An 18,408-nucleotide genomic window follows, 5' to 3' on the forward strand; every position below is an offset into this window, starting at 1 on the left:
TTTCATTTTTTCTCCTCCTGTACTTAATAGAAACTGTTCAAACTTTAGATTTCTCAATATGAAGTTTTGTAGATTATTATGGCAAAAAAAATTATTTTGTCGCACAATGCAAATTTTTTTCATTCATTATTAAATAAAATACTAAAAAAAATAATAAATATTTATTAAAAATTATTTTTGAATGGGTATTTGAGTAAACGAGTCTTAAGAGTGGGTGTAGTTCTTTAAATTGCGCTATTAGTTTTGCAGACATGACCAGAAACGCTATCCAAATCTATGCTATCGATAAATTACTAAAGTGGTGGTTTTTATCCTGTGCTTTTTTTTTTCGGTGTTTTTTTATACGTTTAGCTAACATTTGGCATCGTATCTTCGAAACAAAAAGAAACAATTTTGATGAAACGGATGCAAAAGATGTTAAAGATGTTTATCGTGTGTGACATGTTTTTGCCTAAGACAGAAGTCGACTCAAATGCTGACCGCAATTGGATTTCGGTGAACATCAAGAGATGTCGGTTGACAGGTTCTGTCCCTTCACTAAAAAAGATGCCGACATACGATATCGGCCCTCTCCACCACCCTTCATCCGCGTAATGGGGCATCTCACCCAACACAGACGAAAAGAAAGTTGTTTATCTGCACTCACGCAAAAAAAAAAAATTGATCTTATCCATTCTGATGACTCTTTTTCTTTAGATTTCAGGTATTGAAACTAATGACAGTGACATATATTTATAGGGTGTTTTAGTGCCCTGGAGCTCTATATTCCAGAAAGATCTTCAACTAGTGATTCACCATAAAGTTTATCTCAATTCAATCCATTTTTCTTAAAACGACATTTTATTTTATTTTAACTATTACAGGATTCCCAAATACAGTGAAAGGTGGAAAAAGAGCTCCCAAAGAAAAAGCATTTCGTTTGTAATTATATGATTTTAACATCTGATTCAATTCCAGCCGTGCACTCACCCATAATTTAATGTAATTAAATATTTATTTTACTAAAATTAGATATTTTTTTAAAAAAGATTTATATTACTTAAGGATTCATTAATGTCTACAGAAAATATTTTTCGCCATTTTTTGTGAATAATTAAAAAGCAAAATTTAGACAAATAATCAACTAACGAATTTAAAATTTGATTGGATTCAGGGAACATTACTTAATCACACTATAAGCTAAACTATTGCACATGTCTCGTCATAGCTTATCTATAAAGTCAGTGTGGCTCAGCATGACCTGATAAAAGTGTAAGAATCAATAAGAAATTCAAAATATTTACAAAAGAGGGCTGCAATTAGCACCTGCGACAAGCTTTTCGTAGTTCATTAGCTGAATTGCAATTTACTACCCGTTTTGAAGACATTCAACTTACTTATGAATATAATTATGAGACCCTGACCCCCCCCCCACACACACACACGCACACGCACCACATGTTCAAAATGAAGATAAAACAAAGGAAAATTATAGATATATGAAAAAGGGGGGGGGGAATAATAATGAAAAAAAAATAACTTAACTTTCTTCGTGTTTTCTTGTATTTATTTATTTTGTTGCATATATATATATATATATATATATATATATATATATATATATATATATTATATATATATATATATATATATATATACATAATAAATAAATAAATACAAGAAAACACGAAGAAAGTTAAGAAAAACAATAAGTTTTCATTTATTGCGCTTAAGCTGCAAGTAGACAGAACTCATTAGATAAGTTCAAAATGAAGAATAAAACAAAGAAAAATTATAGACATATAAAAAAAAGGGGGGAAGTGATAAGTAAAAAAAATAACAAACAACAGTTTATTAAAAAAAAAATGAAAGGTTTAATTAAAAAAACCAGAAAAAAGATATAATCTTTTCTTCAGCCCACACGATTATATCCGCAAAACAGAGTGCTTTCTGATATTGTATCAATAAAGCCAAAGCAAAATATATTAATACAATAGTGTGAGGAGCACTCAAAAATTTTTTTTATAAAAATAACAACAAATAAAATAGATCACAAAAAGTAAAAATAACAGGTAAAAACAGATAATAAAAGAAATAAAAAGAAAAAACATATATATATATATATATATATATATATATATAATAAATACAAGAAAACACTAAGAAAGTTAATTAAATATAAAATTTCTTTCCAATATGGAAAAAGACTTTAATAAATTGCAGCTTAAGCGCAATAAATGAAACTTATTGTTTTTCTTAACTTTCTTAATGTTTTCTTGTATTTATTATTATAGTGAGCTTTAGCGGCTTAATATTATCTACTATTAACTTTCTTTCATTCTCCTTCTGTTTTCGTTTTTATTCCTTTTTCTAATTTCCTGTCTTTAGGACGTTACGTGTGTTTAGGATGTTGCCCTTTGAGCCTATTTTTATGGAATTAAACAATTATCACAATTTAGCGCCTGGTAAAAAATGTGTTCAGTATTCAAATTATTCATGTTGTACCCGGTACGGAGAGCCTAAATCAGAGGGAAACTTCGGATCGACATCCTGCTACTCTGAAAGCAAAAGCGAAAGCAAACGATTTTTTGAATTGCATTCTATTCCCGAAGCTTTACCTTCCTATAAAGCGTGTGATGATAAAAGATGCAAAACTTGCCCTAATATTGACAAAAAACATACTGTTCTTTATAACGTTAGCTCCAAATCTTTTTGTAAAATTAAAAATGTTATTTATATGTTAACCTGTGGTTTCTGTATTATGAAATATGTTGGACAAACTAGTAACTCACTTCGAATTAATCAACACCGTTCTGATATAAACAGTAATAAGACTATCAATATCCTGGAATTGAATCATTTTAGAGTACATAAATTTAACAGTGTCAAAATTAATATCTTAGATATTATAGAGGATTTAGATTTAAGACTACAGAAAGAAAATTACTACATGCTTTTATACAAAACAATTCTGCCGTATAGGTTAAACGATACCTTTCAACATACACAGATTAACTACAATAACTCATCAACTTATTCACTTTTTCATATTAAAGATAAGCGTACAAATCGAGGTTAACGGGGTTCAAGAAGTAATAGAAACTCTCTTAATAGTAAAGAACTCCATATTAGAAATTAAATATAAAATTTCTTTCTAATATGGCTCAATATAGCATTAAACCAATTAAAGATTTTGCCTTCTCCCTTAAGAATTATGAAATATATAAATTCTGCGATCTTATTATTAACTTTTCTTTCATTAATTTACATTTCAAAATTCTTTGTTTCGATCTTATAAAAGCCGAAATGAGCAAAATTTTGCCTAATAATAAGAAAAGTTTAGATAATTTATATTTCGTTATTAACTTTCAAAATCCTATTTTCGATAAGATCAAATTTCGCAACATTTTTGAAAATTTTAAAGCTTTATTTCCATTAAAAGATTTTAACATAATTAAAAGTTTTTAAATATAACAAATCTCTTGGTAGAACCATATTTAACTATAATGATATAAGCAAAAATTTAAGGAGTATTAATATATCGATTATGAATGTCACTGTGAGGAGGATAAATATTTTGATTTTGTTGATAAACATCATAAACATATTATTACTGGGTAATTTAAATATTATAGAAAACTTGGAGCTTAGGAATTTAATGATAAAAGGCACAAAATTTAGACCCATTTACCATATATCAATCAATAAGATTCTAAAATACTTTCTTAATGATCTCAATAGTTTTTGTTTAAAGATATCAAATAGATTCTCTTTACCTTTAGGTATGCTAACAGAATGGAAATGAGGAGTTTATTATTACTTTAAAAACTTTATTTTCAATAATAAGGATATTTAAATTAAGAATAACAATTCAACAATTTTTTCTAATATTGTTCAATCAATTAAGCAACTTCAAAAAAACTTTATAATTACTCCCCATAGACAAAGCTAACAATAATTATGCTACATTCTGTAAAAAATTCTATGCTGAACTTTTAAATACGGAATTAAAAAATAGTAAAATTTTGAACTTAGTAATTTCAATAATAATATTGCCATTAAAAAAATTTTAGCTTTTACAAGAGATTAAAAATTAAAATTAGCAATATACAATTTCTTTACTTAATTATCAGTCCTAAATTTCATAAAATTCCAGTAAAATCTTAGAACTATCACATGTGGATCTAATACTTTATTTAACTAAACCTGGCACCATTTCTCTAACTACTTAAATTAGATTATTAACTATATTACTAAAGAAGGTTTCTCTTGTATTATCACTAATAATCAACCGATTTTAGATTTCATTAAACATAATAAAATTAATTCTATTGCGACTTTTGATTTCCAGGATCTTTTCAATAGCATTCCCCTTTCTAAACTAAAAGAAGTCCTTTTGAATTATTACCATGATTTTAAAAAATATCCTTTGTTGCGATTATTGGGAAATTCTGATTAATTTTTGTCTTTTTAGTAATTATCTTTACAATGGAAGAGATATTTTTCTTCAAATTAATGGAATACCACAGGGATCTAATTATTCATCTCTCTTAGCTAACTTATTTTTGCATTATTATGAAAAAATTATACTCTTAGTATTAAATTTGTTTTTAGATATATTGATGACTTATTTATCTTTAATTTCCTAGATTTTACTGTTTTATTGAGTGATATATACCCTGAGGAATTAATCTTACTTCGTAATCATGATGATTATATTAATTTCAATTTTTTGGATTTGGGTATTATGAAGGTTGAAAATATCTGCTTTGTTGATTTATACGATAAAAGAAAGGATTTTAATTTTAATATTAATAAACTAGTTACTTGAAATTCTAATGTTTCTAGGAGCATCTATTTAAATACCACTTTTAATGAAATGAACAGAATTAAAAGAATATGTAGTAATATTTATTTATCCAAAAAACAAATCAATAAACTCTTTCAAAATCTGATAAAAAACAATGGATACCCAACTAATGTAATAAAATTTTACATAAAATCATTGAATTAAACGTATATTTTGGTGGATATATTTACTAAAAAAATTTTTTTTGTTAATTTTTATGATTTTCCCATGTGCAAATCCATTTCAGGTTAGTCCATTGCCAAAATTATTTAATGAATAATTTCTTTGTTAATTTATATAATTTTTCAATGCCCAAATCCATTTCGGGCAAATCCGTGGCTATAATTATTTACTAAAAATTCCTTTACTAAATAATTTCCTTCGTTAATCCATATAATTTTTCCATGTGCAAATCCATTTCGGGCAAATCAGTGGATAAAATTGTTTGCTAAAAATTTCTTTATTAATTTATAATATTTTCCATGTGCAAATCCATTTCGGGCTAATCCGTGGCTAAAATTATCCACTAAAATTTTTTCTTTGTTAATTTTTCTATGTGCAAATGTATTTCGGGCAAATCCGTGTTAAAATTATCTATTAAAAATTTTTTCTTTGATAATTTAAATAATTTTTCTATGTGCCATATCGTGCAAATCCGCGGCTAAAATTCTTTGCAAAACAGGCAATTTATATTTCCCTTTTCTATTTTATATTTTTTCTTAAATAAACATGTATCTTCCAAAACTATTTATGATCAATTTTTAAAATTATCCAGTATAATATTACCTTGCGCACATCCATTTCGGGCCCATCCTTGGTAACTAACAAATCAAAACTCAGAATAACAAATCACTTCAGCAGTGCAGTAAGAATGACACTTTAAAACCCTCTTGTTACACTCAATTTGCGCTTTTGTTTTCATCTTCTGTTTTCATATTTTGTAATCTGGCAATTTTTCTGCGAAAACATTTTTAAATCATTCTTGAAAAATATCCGTCCATGTAAGTTGTTCTGATTTTGCTACTCGCTTTATAGTCCCCCCCCCCCATTTTTAATGTTTTTTCTTTTTCTTTTTCTTTTATTTTATTATCTGTTTTTACTTATTTTTAATTTTTGTGCTCTATTTTATTTGTTGTTATTTTTATAAAAAAAATTTTTGAGTGCTCCTCACACTATTGTATTAATATATTTTGCTTTGGCTTTATTGATACAATATCAGAAAGCACTCTGTTTTGCGGATATAATCGTGTGGGCTGAAGAAAAGATTATATCTTTTTTTTCCGGCTTTTTTTCCGGTTTTTTAATTAACATTTCTTTTTTTTTTAAATAAACTGTTGTTTGTTATTTTTTTACTTATTATTTCCCACCCCCCTTTTTTTCATATGTCTATAATTTTTCTTTGTTTTATTCCTCATCTTGAACTTTTATATATATATATATATATATATATATATATATATATATATATATAAATATATATATATATATATATATATATATATATATATATATATATATATATATATATATATATATATATATATATATATATATATATATATATATATATATATATATATATATATATATATATATATATATATATATATATATATATATATATATATATATATATATATATATATATATATATATATATATATATATATATATATATATATATATATATATATATATATATATATATATATATATATATATATATATATATATATATATATATATATATATATATATATATATATATATATATATATATATATATATATATATATATATATATATATATATATATATATATATATATATATATATATATATATATATATACAGTGCAACCTGTAAAAGTGACCACCTGGGTAAAGTGAGAATCTGAGTAAGGTGACCATTTTCTGCAAGTGTTATTTAAAGAGTCCTTTTTAAAGACTCTTCATAAAGTGACCACCTCTATATAGTGACCATTTGACTTGGTCCCGAGGGTGGTCAATTTAGACAGGTTCCACTGTATATATATATATATATATATATATATATATATATATATTTGTATATGATATATTGATATATATCTTTAAAAAAAGGCATGTTCTTTACATTTTTTGTAAATTTTTTTCCACTATAATAATTTCTCCGAGATTAATACATTTTTAAATAAGTAAATAATTATAACTCGAAGACATGAAGGCTGTTCAAATTAGCTTAAATTTGTGATTTCTGATAAATTAAGGATTTCTAAGATCTTACACTCCTCAAAAGTGAAATTGCAACACCAAGAAATAATGCACGTAGCGTCTTGCAAATTTCAGGAGCGATAGTAGTGAGATGGATATGCAAATGATTAAAAAAACAGACTAATAAAATCATTATAAAGCAATTTATTCAATATCTAATGTGGCCACCTCGGGCAGCTATACAGGCCTCAATCCGGCGAGGCATGCTATCAATGACTCCATTGATGGTTGCCTGAGGTAACCTTTGCCAAGCCATATCCACTGCTGTGCGCAGATCATCGATGGTTTGCGCCATTGGTCCTCTGTTCATGCCACGTCCAATGAGATCCCATAGGTGTTCTATGATATTCAGATCTGGAGAGGCTGCCGGCCAGGGAAGGATGTCAAATCCATTCAGGCTGTTAAGAGTTCGCCGTGCGACATGCGGCCTGGCATTGTCTTGCTGGAATACCGTGTTGGGTGCGCCCTGCAACAAGGGCAGAACAACGGGATACACAACGTGTGTGACGTAGCGTTCCGCTGTCAAACTGCTGTGAATGTGTACCTGGGGCGTTCTGCGATCAAACATTATGCCACCCCAAACCATGATGCCCGGTGTAGGACCGTTGTGACGTTCGGCGTAATGGGCTGGTTCGTAGCGTTCTCCGGGTCGCCGCCATACCCGTCGACGGCCGTCATTTCTCCACAGACAGAAACGAGATTCATCCGTGAACAGTACCCGATGCCATTGGGTGGTCCAAGTACGATGACGATGACACCACGCCAGGCGTCTAGCCTTGTGCAAAGCGGTCAACGGTACCCCTGTTACTGGTACCCGTGCACGAAACTGTACTTCATGTAATCTGTTGCGCATGGTTTGGGTGGACACAGATCCACTTGCTCCTGAAGGCAACCGGCTTCGGATGGCACGTGCCGTGGAGAAAGGGTCTCGAATCGTCAACTGGCGAATACGCCGGTCAGTGCGCTCTGACGTGCACCTGTGCGCACCACTTCCTCTTCGGCGTGCACGTGGACCTTCCTGAACCCATCGTGTGACACAACGTTGGATGGTACTCACGTTGTGCCCAACACGAGTTGCTATTGCGCGCAGCGACAAACCAAGTTCATGGAGTTCGATAATATGGTCACGTTCCCCGGTCGTTAACTGATGGTATTGAGCTCGCCGACGTCTCAGAGGCATTTTCTACGCTTTTTCGAAAGTCGCAAATGCTACGCAGAACCTCAGATGCCGTTTATGAGAAGGGAAAGTTGCTGGCCTTTATAGCCCGAATATGCGTACCACGTGATCAGATGCGTGCGCAAATTTAATCATTTGCATATCCATCTCACTACTATCGCTTCTGAAATTTGCATGACGCTACGTGCATTATTTCTTGGTGTTGCAATTTCACTTTTGAGGAGTGTAGATACAGAGTATTTTTCGAGATCATGTAGGAAGTAAGCTGAAGCAAGCGTACATCCCCCATGCAGCTAGTTTGGCAGGATCTAAAAGCAGTCTCTGATGTAATGAAGATGCAAGCGGGGTAGAAGTGCTTTTAAAAAAAATCGTTATTTAAATTGCGTCAATTTAACACCACCATTATAAATATATAGGACCCGTGAAGAACTTTTAAAAAGAACTGTTGACTCCTATTATCTTTTCTGAGCAGACGATATTAAAAAGAAATGAACTAAGTGATTTAGGAACGAACGATATCGCATGACTAATTTATTTGAATCTGTCAGTTAACTTTTTTTTTTTTTTTTTAAAAGGAAAAGAACAATTTTCTTAAGTTTGAAAAACGCCATCAAAACGAATTTTCTTAAGCACGCATTTTGATCCGTGTCCATTTTCTTAAACAAGTATTTCGAACTGTGTCCATTCCCTTAAACACGCATTTTGAGATGCGTCCTAAATAAAATTTTAATCGACAATTTTCTGAATCAGATTAAAGAGATTCTTTTCATTGATGAAAACGGGCACGCCTTTCCTAAAGGTCTCCTTACCCTCCTGATGTGAAAAATTGTATGACCATAACATGAATGACTAAAGTCTCCAAAAACAATATTATTTTTAAGCTTTTGAAACCACATGAACTTTAACTACTGACAAAACGCTGCTATTCTAATGGTTCTGTTTCACGTAAATCTCTACCATTATTTTATCCAAATTGTAACCCTTTGTTTCATCAAACAACAAACAATGCACAATCATTAGCGATGATTTGCCGGCACATTGAGATATTCAAAAAAAAATATATATATTAAATACAAGTGGTATTCGGACGCTTTTAAAATGTTTTGTATATTTAAGTTTACAAATTTGAGTTGCTAAGCTGCTAATTATTACTTAAAGAAACACTCACAAAAATATAAAAGAGTAGAAAATAATTTATTTTATTTCGGATAGAAATATTGCGTAACTACTTAGTTTTTACAATCACAATTTTGAAGCTCCCAATCATAATTTTGAAACCCGGAATCATAATTTTGAAGCTCCCAAGTAAGTTATTTTCTTAAGATTTAGTAAAAGATAAGAGGAAGTAAAAATTACTTAAAATAAATTAAATAATGTATATTTGAATACTTTCGGTATCTATATTTAAATACTTTGAACTCAAATTAGAAATAAGTAATAAAAGCGTTCTTTTGTTAACATGTTTAAAAAAATATGAATAAAATCGGGTTTTTTATTTTCAATATTTTCTCATATTTCAAATGCTCTCAACATCGACGTTTTTTCCCCTTTCTTTTTAAGTTGTTACATATTTATTGATATTTCTTTATAACAAGTTCATTATAATTATTGTTTAAATGAACATTGTATTTAAAGTTTTCCTCTCTAATTATATCTGATACATTTTATTTCATAACAGTCGCTGGGCAGCCGACCTAATTCTTATGCTTACGACTACTCATATTCAACTCCGTAACCTTGTCACCCAATTCAGGAAGACAAGGGAACTCCTCTGGATCAAGTATGGGGAGAAATTTGCCTTCATGGAGGACTTTTTGATTGAACTTACCCTCATTTGCATGACATGGAAAGGAAGATCGCGTGAGCCTCCCACGGTTAGCCTGACGGCAAGGGTACTCTAATCCATGATTCGTCTACCACTAAGGATATTTCACGTCAGCACTGTGGTCGGTGCACGCCAGAGGTGAATTCGTATCGACCGTCCACCGCTGGGATTTGAATCCAGTTCACCTCATTGGAAGGCGAACGCTCTATCCCCTGAGTCGTCGCGACTCTACAAATGTAATTCATGAAAAGTTCACATAATTATGATTACTGAATAATGTAACATTACTGTAGGATGTGTGTGGCAGCAGGATTTCACAGAAAGCCCCGATTGTTAATCATTGAAGTTGTGTGTTATTAAAATGTTTTTTTTTCTTTATAATATTTATAATATCTGCCCACCTCTGAATTAGATTTCCTGGTTAATCAACCTTACCTTAAATACAAAGACGTGGTACAAGACTTTCAATATTGGATATCTGATATAAACTTTTTTATCTCTAGTTATACTCAGTAAAAATAGATCTGATCTCAATTCGAGTACTGTCAATACCAGTGGAGGAGAAATTGGGAAAAAAATAAAGACAAATTGTTTCTAAAATACTTCACCTAATCGAAGACAAAATAGTATAAAATTAAAAATTTTTTAAAAGAATATCTATTCTAATAAAATATTGGGTATGACTTAAAAGAATGGAGTTAATAATTTTCTTCATGGCATTTTCATTTTATATAAAGTTTATATTAAACTGCGTTGCGCTATTGTTATTTGAAAACTTCCGACTTTTCATTTGTTTTCTTTAAAAAATTTTATAAGAAATATTTGCACCCCATTTTAAGACGTACTTTACATAAAATAAACATGACATCTAAAAACTTAAATCAACTCTATTCCTATAAGTTACAGTCTATATTTTATTTATTACTTTTACGTGCAGAATTATGAAAAAAAATTTTTTTTCTAATTTTTGAAAACTTTTTCTTTCTTTTTCACCTTCAATTTAAAAACGTACTTTTATTGGGGCTGAAGACTAGTCCAGTTTGAGCATTTACGGAGATGGCATGGATGTCACAAGAGGGCCGCATTCTGCTGTTGGTGTTATTGGATGCAGCTTCGGCTGAGAACTTCAGGTTCATTCTAGACATTGAGAATAGGTTGGATCCATCCTGGAGATATTCCAGTCACAAAGTCGGCACCAGGATTCAGTGCGCTTCCATGTGCTACAGAGAGACGGATCATCGCTGCTCCTATTTCGGGTACAAAAACCACGAGTGTCACCTCATCGATGCCCTCAACAGGGAAGAGTGTTCCGTTGAAGACTGCATCGACAATGGCATGAAAATATACAAAGTGAGTTTCCCTTCTTCTTCGAATAAATTAGAAACAAGTAAAATAATTATCACCTGAGTTGTTAGCATTTTTAATCTATCTTTCGTATCAAAAGTTGTGTTAAGTATTTAACAGGTATAGGTATGGTGTTTCACTCGGCCAGGTATCAACTATATTTTATTTTATAACCACCGTTGAACAACCGATCCAATTTTTTTACTCATATTCAACTACGTAGCCTTGTCATTTTGAACCCAATCCAGAAGACAAGGGAACTGCAGGATCAAGTATTGGGAGAAACTTGCTTTCGCGGAGGACTTTCTGATGGAACTACCCTGCATTTGCGTTACATGAAGAGGAAAACTCTCATTGTTTGCCTGACGGCAAGGGGACTCTAACCCATGGTCCGTATCCCACTGAGAATATTTTTACGTCAGCACTGTGGTCGGTGCAAGGCGAATGCGGAATTCGTATTGACCAGCCAACGTTGAAATTCAAACACGGTTCACCTCATTGGATGGTGAACGCTCTATCCACTGAACCATCGTGGTTCAGGTATCAACTGCAGTCATAGTCCCTAATAAGTGTCTTAAATACAACCTTTGGAACTGATTAATGAATCAATTCAGACACCTTATTACTGAATAGTGTGCCAACTACTTCACACCAAATCGGTGTTGTACGAAGAATAGTTCCTTGCGGAGAGAAGATGTAAAGTACAACAAGATGTAAAGTAGCTTCCACTACTTTTAATAATCAGTAACACTGATATTTCTGAATGCAGGGAGATAACAAAGTCAGTAAACTGAGCCTTAAGATACAATATAAATTAAGAATCATTCATTTAGAATGCATATACTGATTCTTAAAATAAAATTGGTTAGTAAATCAAAAATGCACTGATTAAGATGAATTCGAACTAGGCTTAACACAGCAGTAGTTGATATAAATTATACATTATAAAATTATTTAATACAGTTCACAGATGTTCAAAATTTAAAATCTAAATATCTTTATGATACAACTAAAAGCATGCATACATATTTTATGGGCAAACTTTAGTCTCTGCAGATGGAAAGCAGCATTGAAGACAACAACAAACTTAAGCCAACTCGTATTCAATTGTAAACAATTACACACGATATCCAAAGGACACCCACATTCGAGTTTTTGGAAACGAAAAAATTTAAAGTATGGTGTGGAGGTACATGATCTTCTTGTAAAGGTGTATTTAGAGCTTTGAATTATACATGATGACCTATTCGGTGTTAACATGTTCCTTCACAAATTTCTTTGTGTTTCTCAACAACACATTTGGAGAGATATTTCATCCACTTTTACACTGTGCTTGAACTCTATCCAGTGTAAATAAATCACTCAACGGTCATAGGAGAGTCAAGTGATAAAAATGGATGTTTAATGTTTAATGCAAAATACATTATATTAATGTAACTTTCATATTTTTTGCACAAAACTTATAATTTAAAGGTTTTTGGCGCACTCGCAGCATAGAATTATCAATTCAAAATTTTTTCTTTTAATACTTGCGATGATTGAAACGCTTACTACAAAATTTTGATATTTCCTATCATATAAAATATTCTATACATATCTATCACTCCTTAAGTTAAGGTAAAAAAAAGTGACATTTATATTTCTAGGGAAAAAAACAGGAGCGAAATGTGCAGTGGAAAAATAATTAAATGGCCCCTGCATGACTTTCAGACCAATTGTCGAATTTTCATGAAGATATCGATATTTTGAATTCAAGGCAATTGCAGAATGGGGGGAAGGCTGCTATAGTTCGTCTATAGTAAGAACTCCCCAAGCCATTCGTCTGGCACCGTAGCGGTGACTATGGAAACGAGGTACAACTATTTCAAGTAGGGGTGTGGGGTCAGTGTTTTGGACAGTTTTTGGCTCTGTTCGATGCGAGAAAGGTCACGTTTTTCTTCCGTCTAATTGTGTTTGCCCTAGAGTAAAGAGAAGCTACCTTCCCTGAAATATTTGTTTCCAAAGCAGCAGACGCCTCAGACTTTGTGGTGGAGGGAGTTCTTACCGTAGACAAACTATAGCTTTACAACAACTTCTGAATTGGGTTCCAAATATAATTTTCCATTGTATTAAGAGACATAATTTTACGAATATGTTTTATTTTCTTGAATATTATTAATTTGTGGCAATAATATGATTAAATCTGAAGTATTTTAGTATTGATGTATTGTGTTTTTATTAAGTAGCTTTTCTACATAAAATTTAGTTAAATTTAGTCAGAAATTATGTTTTTACTTTTGTGAGACGACTCCATGTGTTCAGATACTACAGTGTAAAAACTATAATGTAATACTTATCCGAATTTGGTCTAGAAAAAAATCCAAAAAGTGCGTGAATGAATAGTTTATACTGAATCAAATGTACTTAGGGTGAAGTTAAATGTAAACACCAATAAAATGAGAAATGCTCACATTCTTTTCACCCACTCATTAATTATTTTCGCCAATTTTAGTGAACGTTTGGTAATCATCAGGTGAAAATCTCAAATTACTTACAATTGAGCACGAGAAGAGTTTTCGCCACACACGCTGCTGAACAGTAACGGAAAACAGAAGTAAACTATTTTAAAAAAGCATTTATGTTTTTTCGTACAATTATTATATTTTCAATATAATAATTGAAAATATTATTATTATATTATATTTTCATAAAAATATTTACATAAAATCTTTGATGTGCGTACATTTGATTAACAAACTAATTTTATTTTAGCAATTTGTATATATATGTATAGCACAATAAATAAATAAAAAGAGAAAAGAAAAAACGAAGAAAATTAATAAGTTTTATTTGCACCGCATAAGCTGGAAGTATCTCATAAAATAAATACAAAATTTTGAGAAAACATGGCAAAGAATACAGAAAAATGAATAGATAAGAAGAAAAATTATTAAAATAAAATAAAATATAAAATTGACAAAAATATAAATAAAAATCCGGGGGGAAAAATCAGCTCACACGATTATATCCGCAAAAAAGAGTACTTTCTAATATTGTATTAATATATACAAGGCAAAATATATCTATAGAATAGTGTGAGGAGCACTCAAAATTGAAATAAAGCGGAACAAAACACAAAACGAAACTCGTAAAGCGAGTAGCGAATTTAAATAAACTTACATGTACGGGAAACTTTCAAGAATGATTCAAAATATTTTCTTAATAAGATATATATATATATATATAATAAAAAAATAAATACAAGAAAACACTAAGAAAGTTAAGAAAAACAATAAGTATCATTTATTGCGCTTAAGCTGCAAGTAAACAGCACTCATTAGATAAGTTCAAAATGAAGAATAAAACAAAGAAAAATTATAGACATATGAAAAAAAGGGGGTGGGAAATAATAAGTAAAAAAATAACAAACAACATATTATTTTAAAATATATATATATATACATTAATCTTTTATCATTTATAGCTGAATGTCGAAAAACTGGAGACCACTACTACAACAACTACTACGATAGGTATGAAGTTTAAATGTAATACGTTTTCCTGTGAGTTTATTTGAACAATTGGTTTTAATAGTTCTGAATTTTGACAACGATCTTAGAAAAATAATTTTGTTATATTTCAATCCCGTACTCTTTCCTAATATGCATTAAAAGCTGTTTCAATTCATGACTCACTTTTCAATACTTTTCAAAATAATAACAGATAAAACAACAATTGCTGAATCAAGTGGTGTTGATAATAAAAAAATTAATATCTATTTCGCAAACTGAACAATATTATTGATCATGATGAATCCTTTGAATCCTTCGAAACCCTTCCATTTTGACATAAAATTTTCTTATGTAGTTTTTAAATACGTTATGTTTCCAATTTTGCACATATCTGTGAAGAACCTACAATTGTAGCATCTTAAAATTAAAAATGGAGTCTGGCAAAATTTCCCCGAACAAAACAAAAGATTAGGATTGAAGTTCAGTATGTTTTACAAGGTAAAATATTAAGTCGATAAAAATTAATTTAAATAATACGACTGAGTTTCTTATAAATTATTATAAAAACTCGATTGAAAATTTTAAAAAAAAATCAACTTTACATAATTAATGTGAAAATTGAAGCGTGCATTCAGTCAGGTCTCATATGCGCAATACAGGATGTTTCATAATACTGTTAGAGTAGAATACTGTAAAATTATTTATTGGGAGTCATAATACTGTTAGAGTTCTAAAATACTCTTAAAGTGTTTAGAATCCCAATAAAAAAAAACATTTTTATTGGAAGTCGCATAAATACTTCAAAATATACTTCAATGGCTATGATTTAGTACTTTGAGGACTTAAATCAATATTAATTGAAAGATAGTAGATAGCTTCAATTGTCGCATCCACTTTGTTGATAAGGTGTAGTACTATCTCTCAATGAATAATTAAATTGTATTCTTTGGAACCAGTTATACTGTTGGCGACACCATAAGAAAATTAAGTTGCGAAAAAAAATTGTGGTTCATTGCAGTTAATTCTTACAGAATTTTCTTATCTTTACTCATAATTTTTGACTTCTGTCTGAAATTTATAACATGACACTTTTTTAATAATAAAAAAATCTTCAAAATATGAAACATTTAGTTCTTTTTGCTGTCTTTTTAAACACATGCTTCAAAAACTCCAATGTCAATGTCAAAAGGCTCATCTCCTTCTGATATGTACAGTGGGCGAAAAAAGTATAAGGACACGAGAAAAGTCGCAAATTCTAGAAGTCTTGTTTACAGAATCGTGAAAAAAAATTGCGAGATAAAGTTAACTAATTTCTTATGCAAACTAATTAAAATTATTTTAAAATTTAAATCTGTTTAAATTTAAAAATTAATTTTTAAATCCAAAAGATATTCGCAAAATGCTTAAAGACATTGTTTTTCTTCCAAAATTATTGAAAAATGTGCATATTTGAAAACAGAACATGACAATCCAGGTTTAAAAGATTGGTTTGTGAAAGAAAATTCTTCGAATTTATTCGCGATTTTTGAATGATGCCCAAAGGGATATTTCTGGTTCTAAAAATGGGAAAATTGTTGCTTTTTGTGGATTAAGTGGACGGGAAATTTCAACAAGAATCACGAGATCTAAAATAGAGTTTATAATTTTCTGAAAAGTCCTACAATGAACGGCATGAGAAAACGAACTGGGGGATCTGAAATTTCCACTCGACGACAGAAAATAATGATTGTAAGGGGAACTTTGCAGAAAATAAGAAACTAATAATCAGAATTTGAATTTACTAAGGACTGTTTTAAATAAATATCCTCGTCTTTTTTTCGTGGAAAATTAGTGTCATGCCTTCTCTTACAAATCATTATAAGAAAAGAAAAGTTGACTTTGTCAAAAAATGCATTTCTGTCGGACAAAAAAAGCTCAACCTTCATGAACCTTATGGTTTTTCTTACTTTTGGTATCATCTGCGGAGCACCAAGGAAGTGTTTTAGAAACATCAGCATTGTCGTGGCTCCGTAATTATTTGGGGCGGCACAAGGAGCCAATGCATTGGTCTTTATTAAAAGTAAAACATTTAACGTTATACATTTTTCATGCATTGTATTTTTATTGCACAAATTCTCCTCTATAAAGTTCTTTCCTTTCCGAAAGAACCAACTACAAAAGCCGAAACCACAGTTATGATAGAAACAACCACAACAACAGTTGTACCTACTACAACTACTACTGAAATAACTACAACTACCACTAAAGGTACAACATCTACCACTGAGAGCCCAACAACGACTACACCGCCCACTACAAAGGGTACTACGTCGACCACTGAAGGTACAACAATAACCACTGAAGGTACAACATCTACTACCGAAGGAGCGACGACTACTACCGAAGGTACTACAACTACTACTGAAGGTGCTACGACTACTACCGAAGACCCTACAACTACTACTGAAGGTACTACGACCACCACTGAAGGTTCAACATCTACAACTGAAGGTTCAACATCTACTACTGAAGGTACTACAACGACGACTGAAGGTACAACATCTACTACTGAAGGTACTACAACGACGACTGAAGGTACAACATCTACCACAATGGTCACTTCTACTACAACAGGTACTAATTTATTTATGTCTGAATTTGAATGTTGAAAGAAAAGCTTGCTTCGTTATTTTGTACTGATTCTGAAACATCTTTCATACTTTCTTTCTGTCATTTTCTAGAGAAAATGGCACATTTATAAATATTATACCAAATAATTAGTGAAAATTTGGAAAAAAATTTTAATCAGTCAGACATTTTTTAACAAATTTTTAAAATTCAGTCATTCTCAAAGTGAAAAGGCAATAAAAATCCACAAGTTTTATTACAGGAAAAAATGTTTTTACTAAAGTATATATAATCTGGTAAAACTTTAAAAGATTAAAAAAAAAGGAACAGAAAGAAATTAAAACTTAAAATGATTATTTTGGAAAGGAAGAAATGTTAAGTAATTAGCCAATGTTAAGTTACTTTCGCTTGAAAGGATAAAATTATTGCAACCAAAAATAGTGGTAAACATTTCTTGTGCTGGTTATAGAGCTGATGGAAGAAGAAACTAAATAATTTTATAGAAGGTCTAAAAGCTAAGTTTCTTGCAATGTTTTAGTGACCTATAATATGATTTGCTCTTTTAGAGTCAGGATTTGTTTGCGAACCACCAAACGGAGCTGAAGCTGAAGTGAAATGCCCACAAGCTTCTTTCCTGTTAAATGTCCTCGGATCGTGAGTATTCTTTATTCTTTTGTTATTGAATTTAATCGGGAATGTGAGGGTTAATATCTCCAATATATTACAAATTGAACGATTTTATAATTAATTATTCTAGTTACCAAACAAAATAATAAATGATTCCTTTTATAAATTAATAGTTAAAAGAAGTATAATAAATAATATCATAATTAATTCGCAGCCTGAAGCGGAAGACATAATTTTTTATTATCCCACGATACTAT

General features: G+C 30.4%; 1 protein-coding gene across 1 annotated transcript; it reads left to right on the plus strand.

Annotated features, from left to right (window-relative positions):
* The first annotated feature begins 10,993 nt into the window (after nt 1-10,993).
* Nucleotides 10,994-18,263, plus strand: LOC139426421 (uncharacterized). Its single transcript, XM_071185279.2, has 4 exons — nt 10,994-11,432; nt 14,890-14,938; nt 17,063-17,530; nt 18,091-18,263. Exons 1-4 carry the CDS (start codon nt 11,139-11,141, stop codon nt 18,180-18,182), a joined length of 903 nt encoding a protein of 300 aa, XP_071041380.2. The 5' UTR covers nt 10,994-11,138; the 3' UTR covers nt 18,183-18,263.
* Nucleotides 18,264-18,408: the final 145 nt, after the last annotated feature.

The sequence above is a fragment of the Parasteatoda tepidariorum genome, chromosome 5 (assembly GCF_982258835.1).
Source record: "Parasteatoda tepidariorum strain Cologne lab strain chromosome 5, Ptep-v5.0, whole genome shotgun sequence".
Taxonomy (NCBI): domain Eukaryota; kingdom Metazoa; phylum Arthropoda; class Arachnida; order Araneae; family Theridiidae; genus Parasteatoda; species Parasteatoda tepidariorum.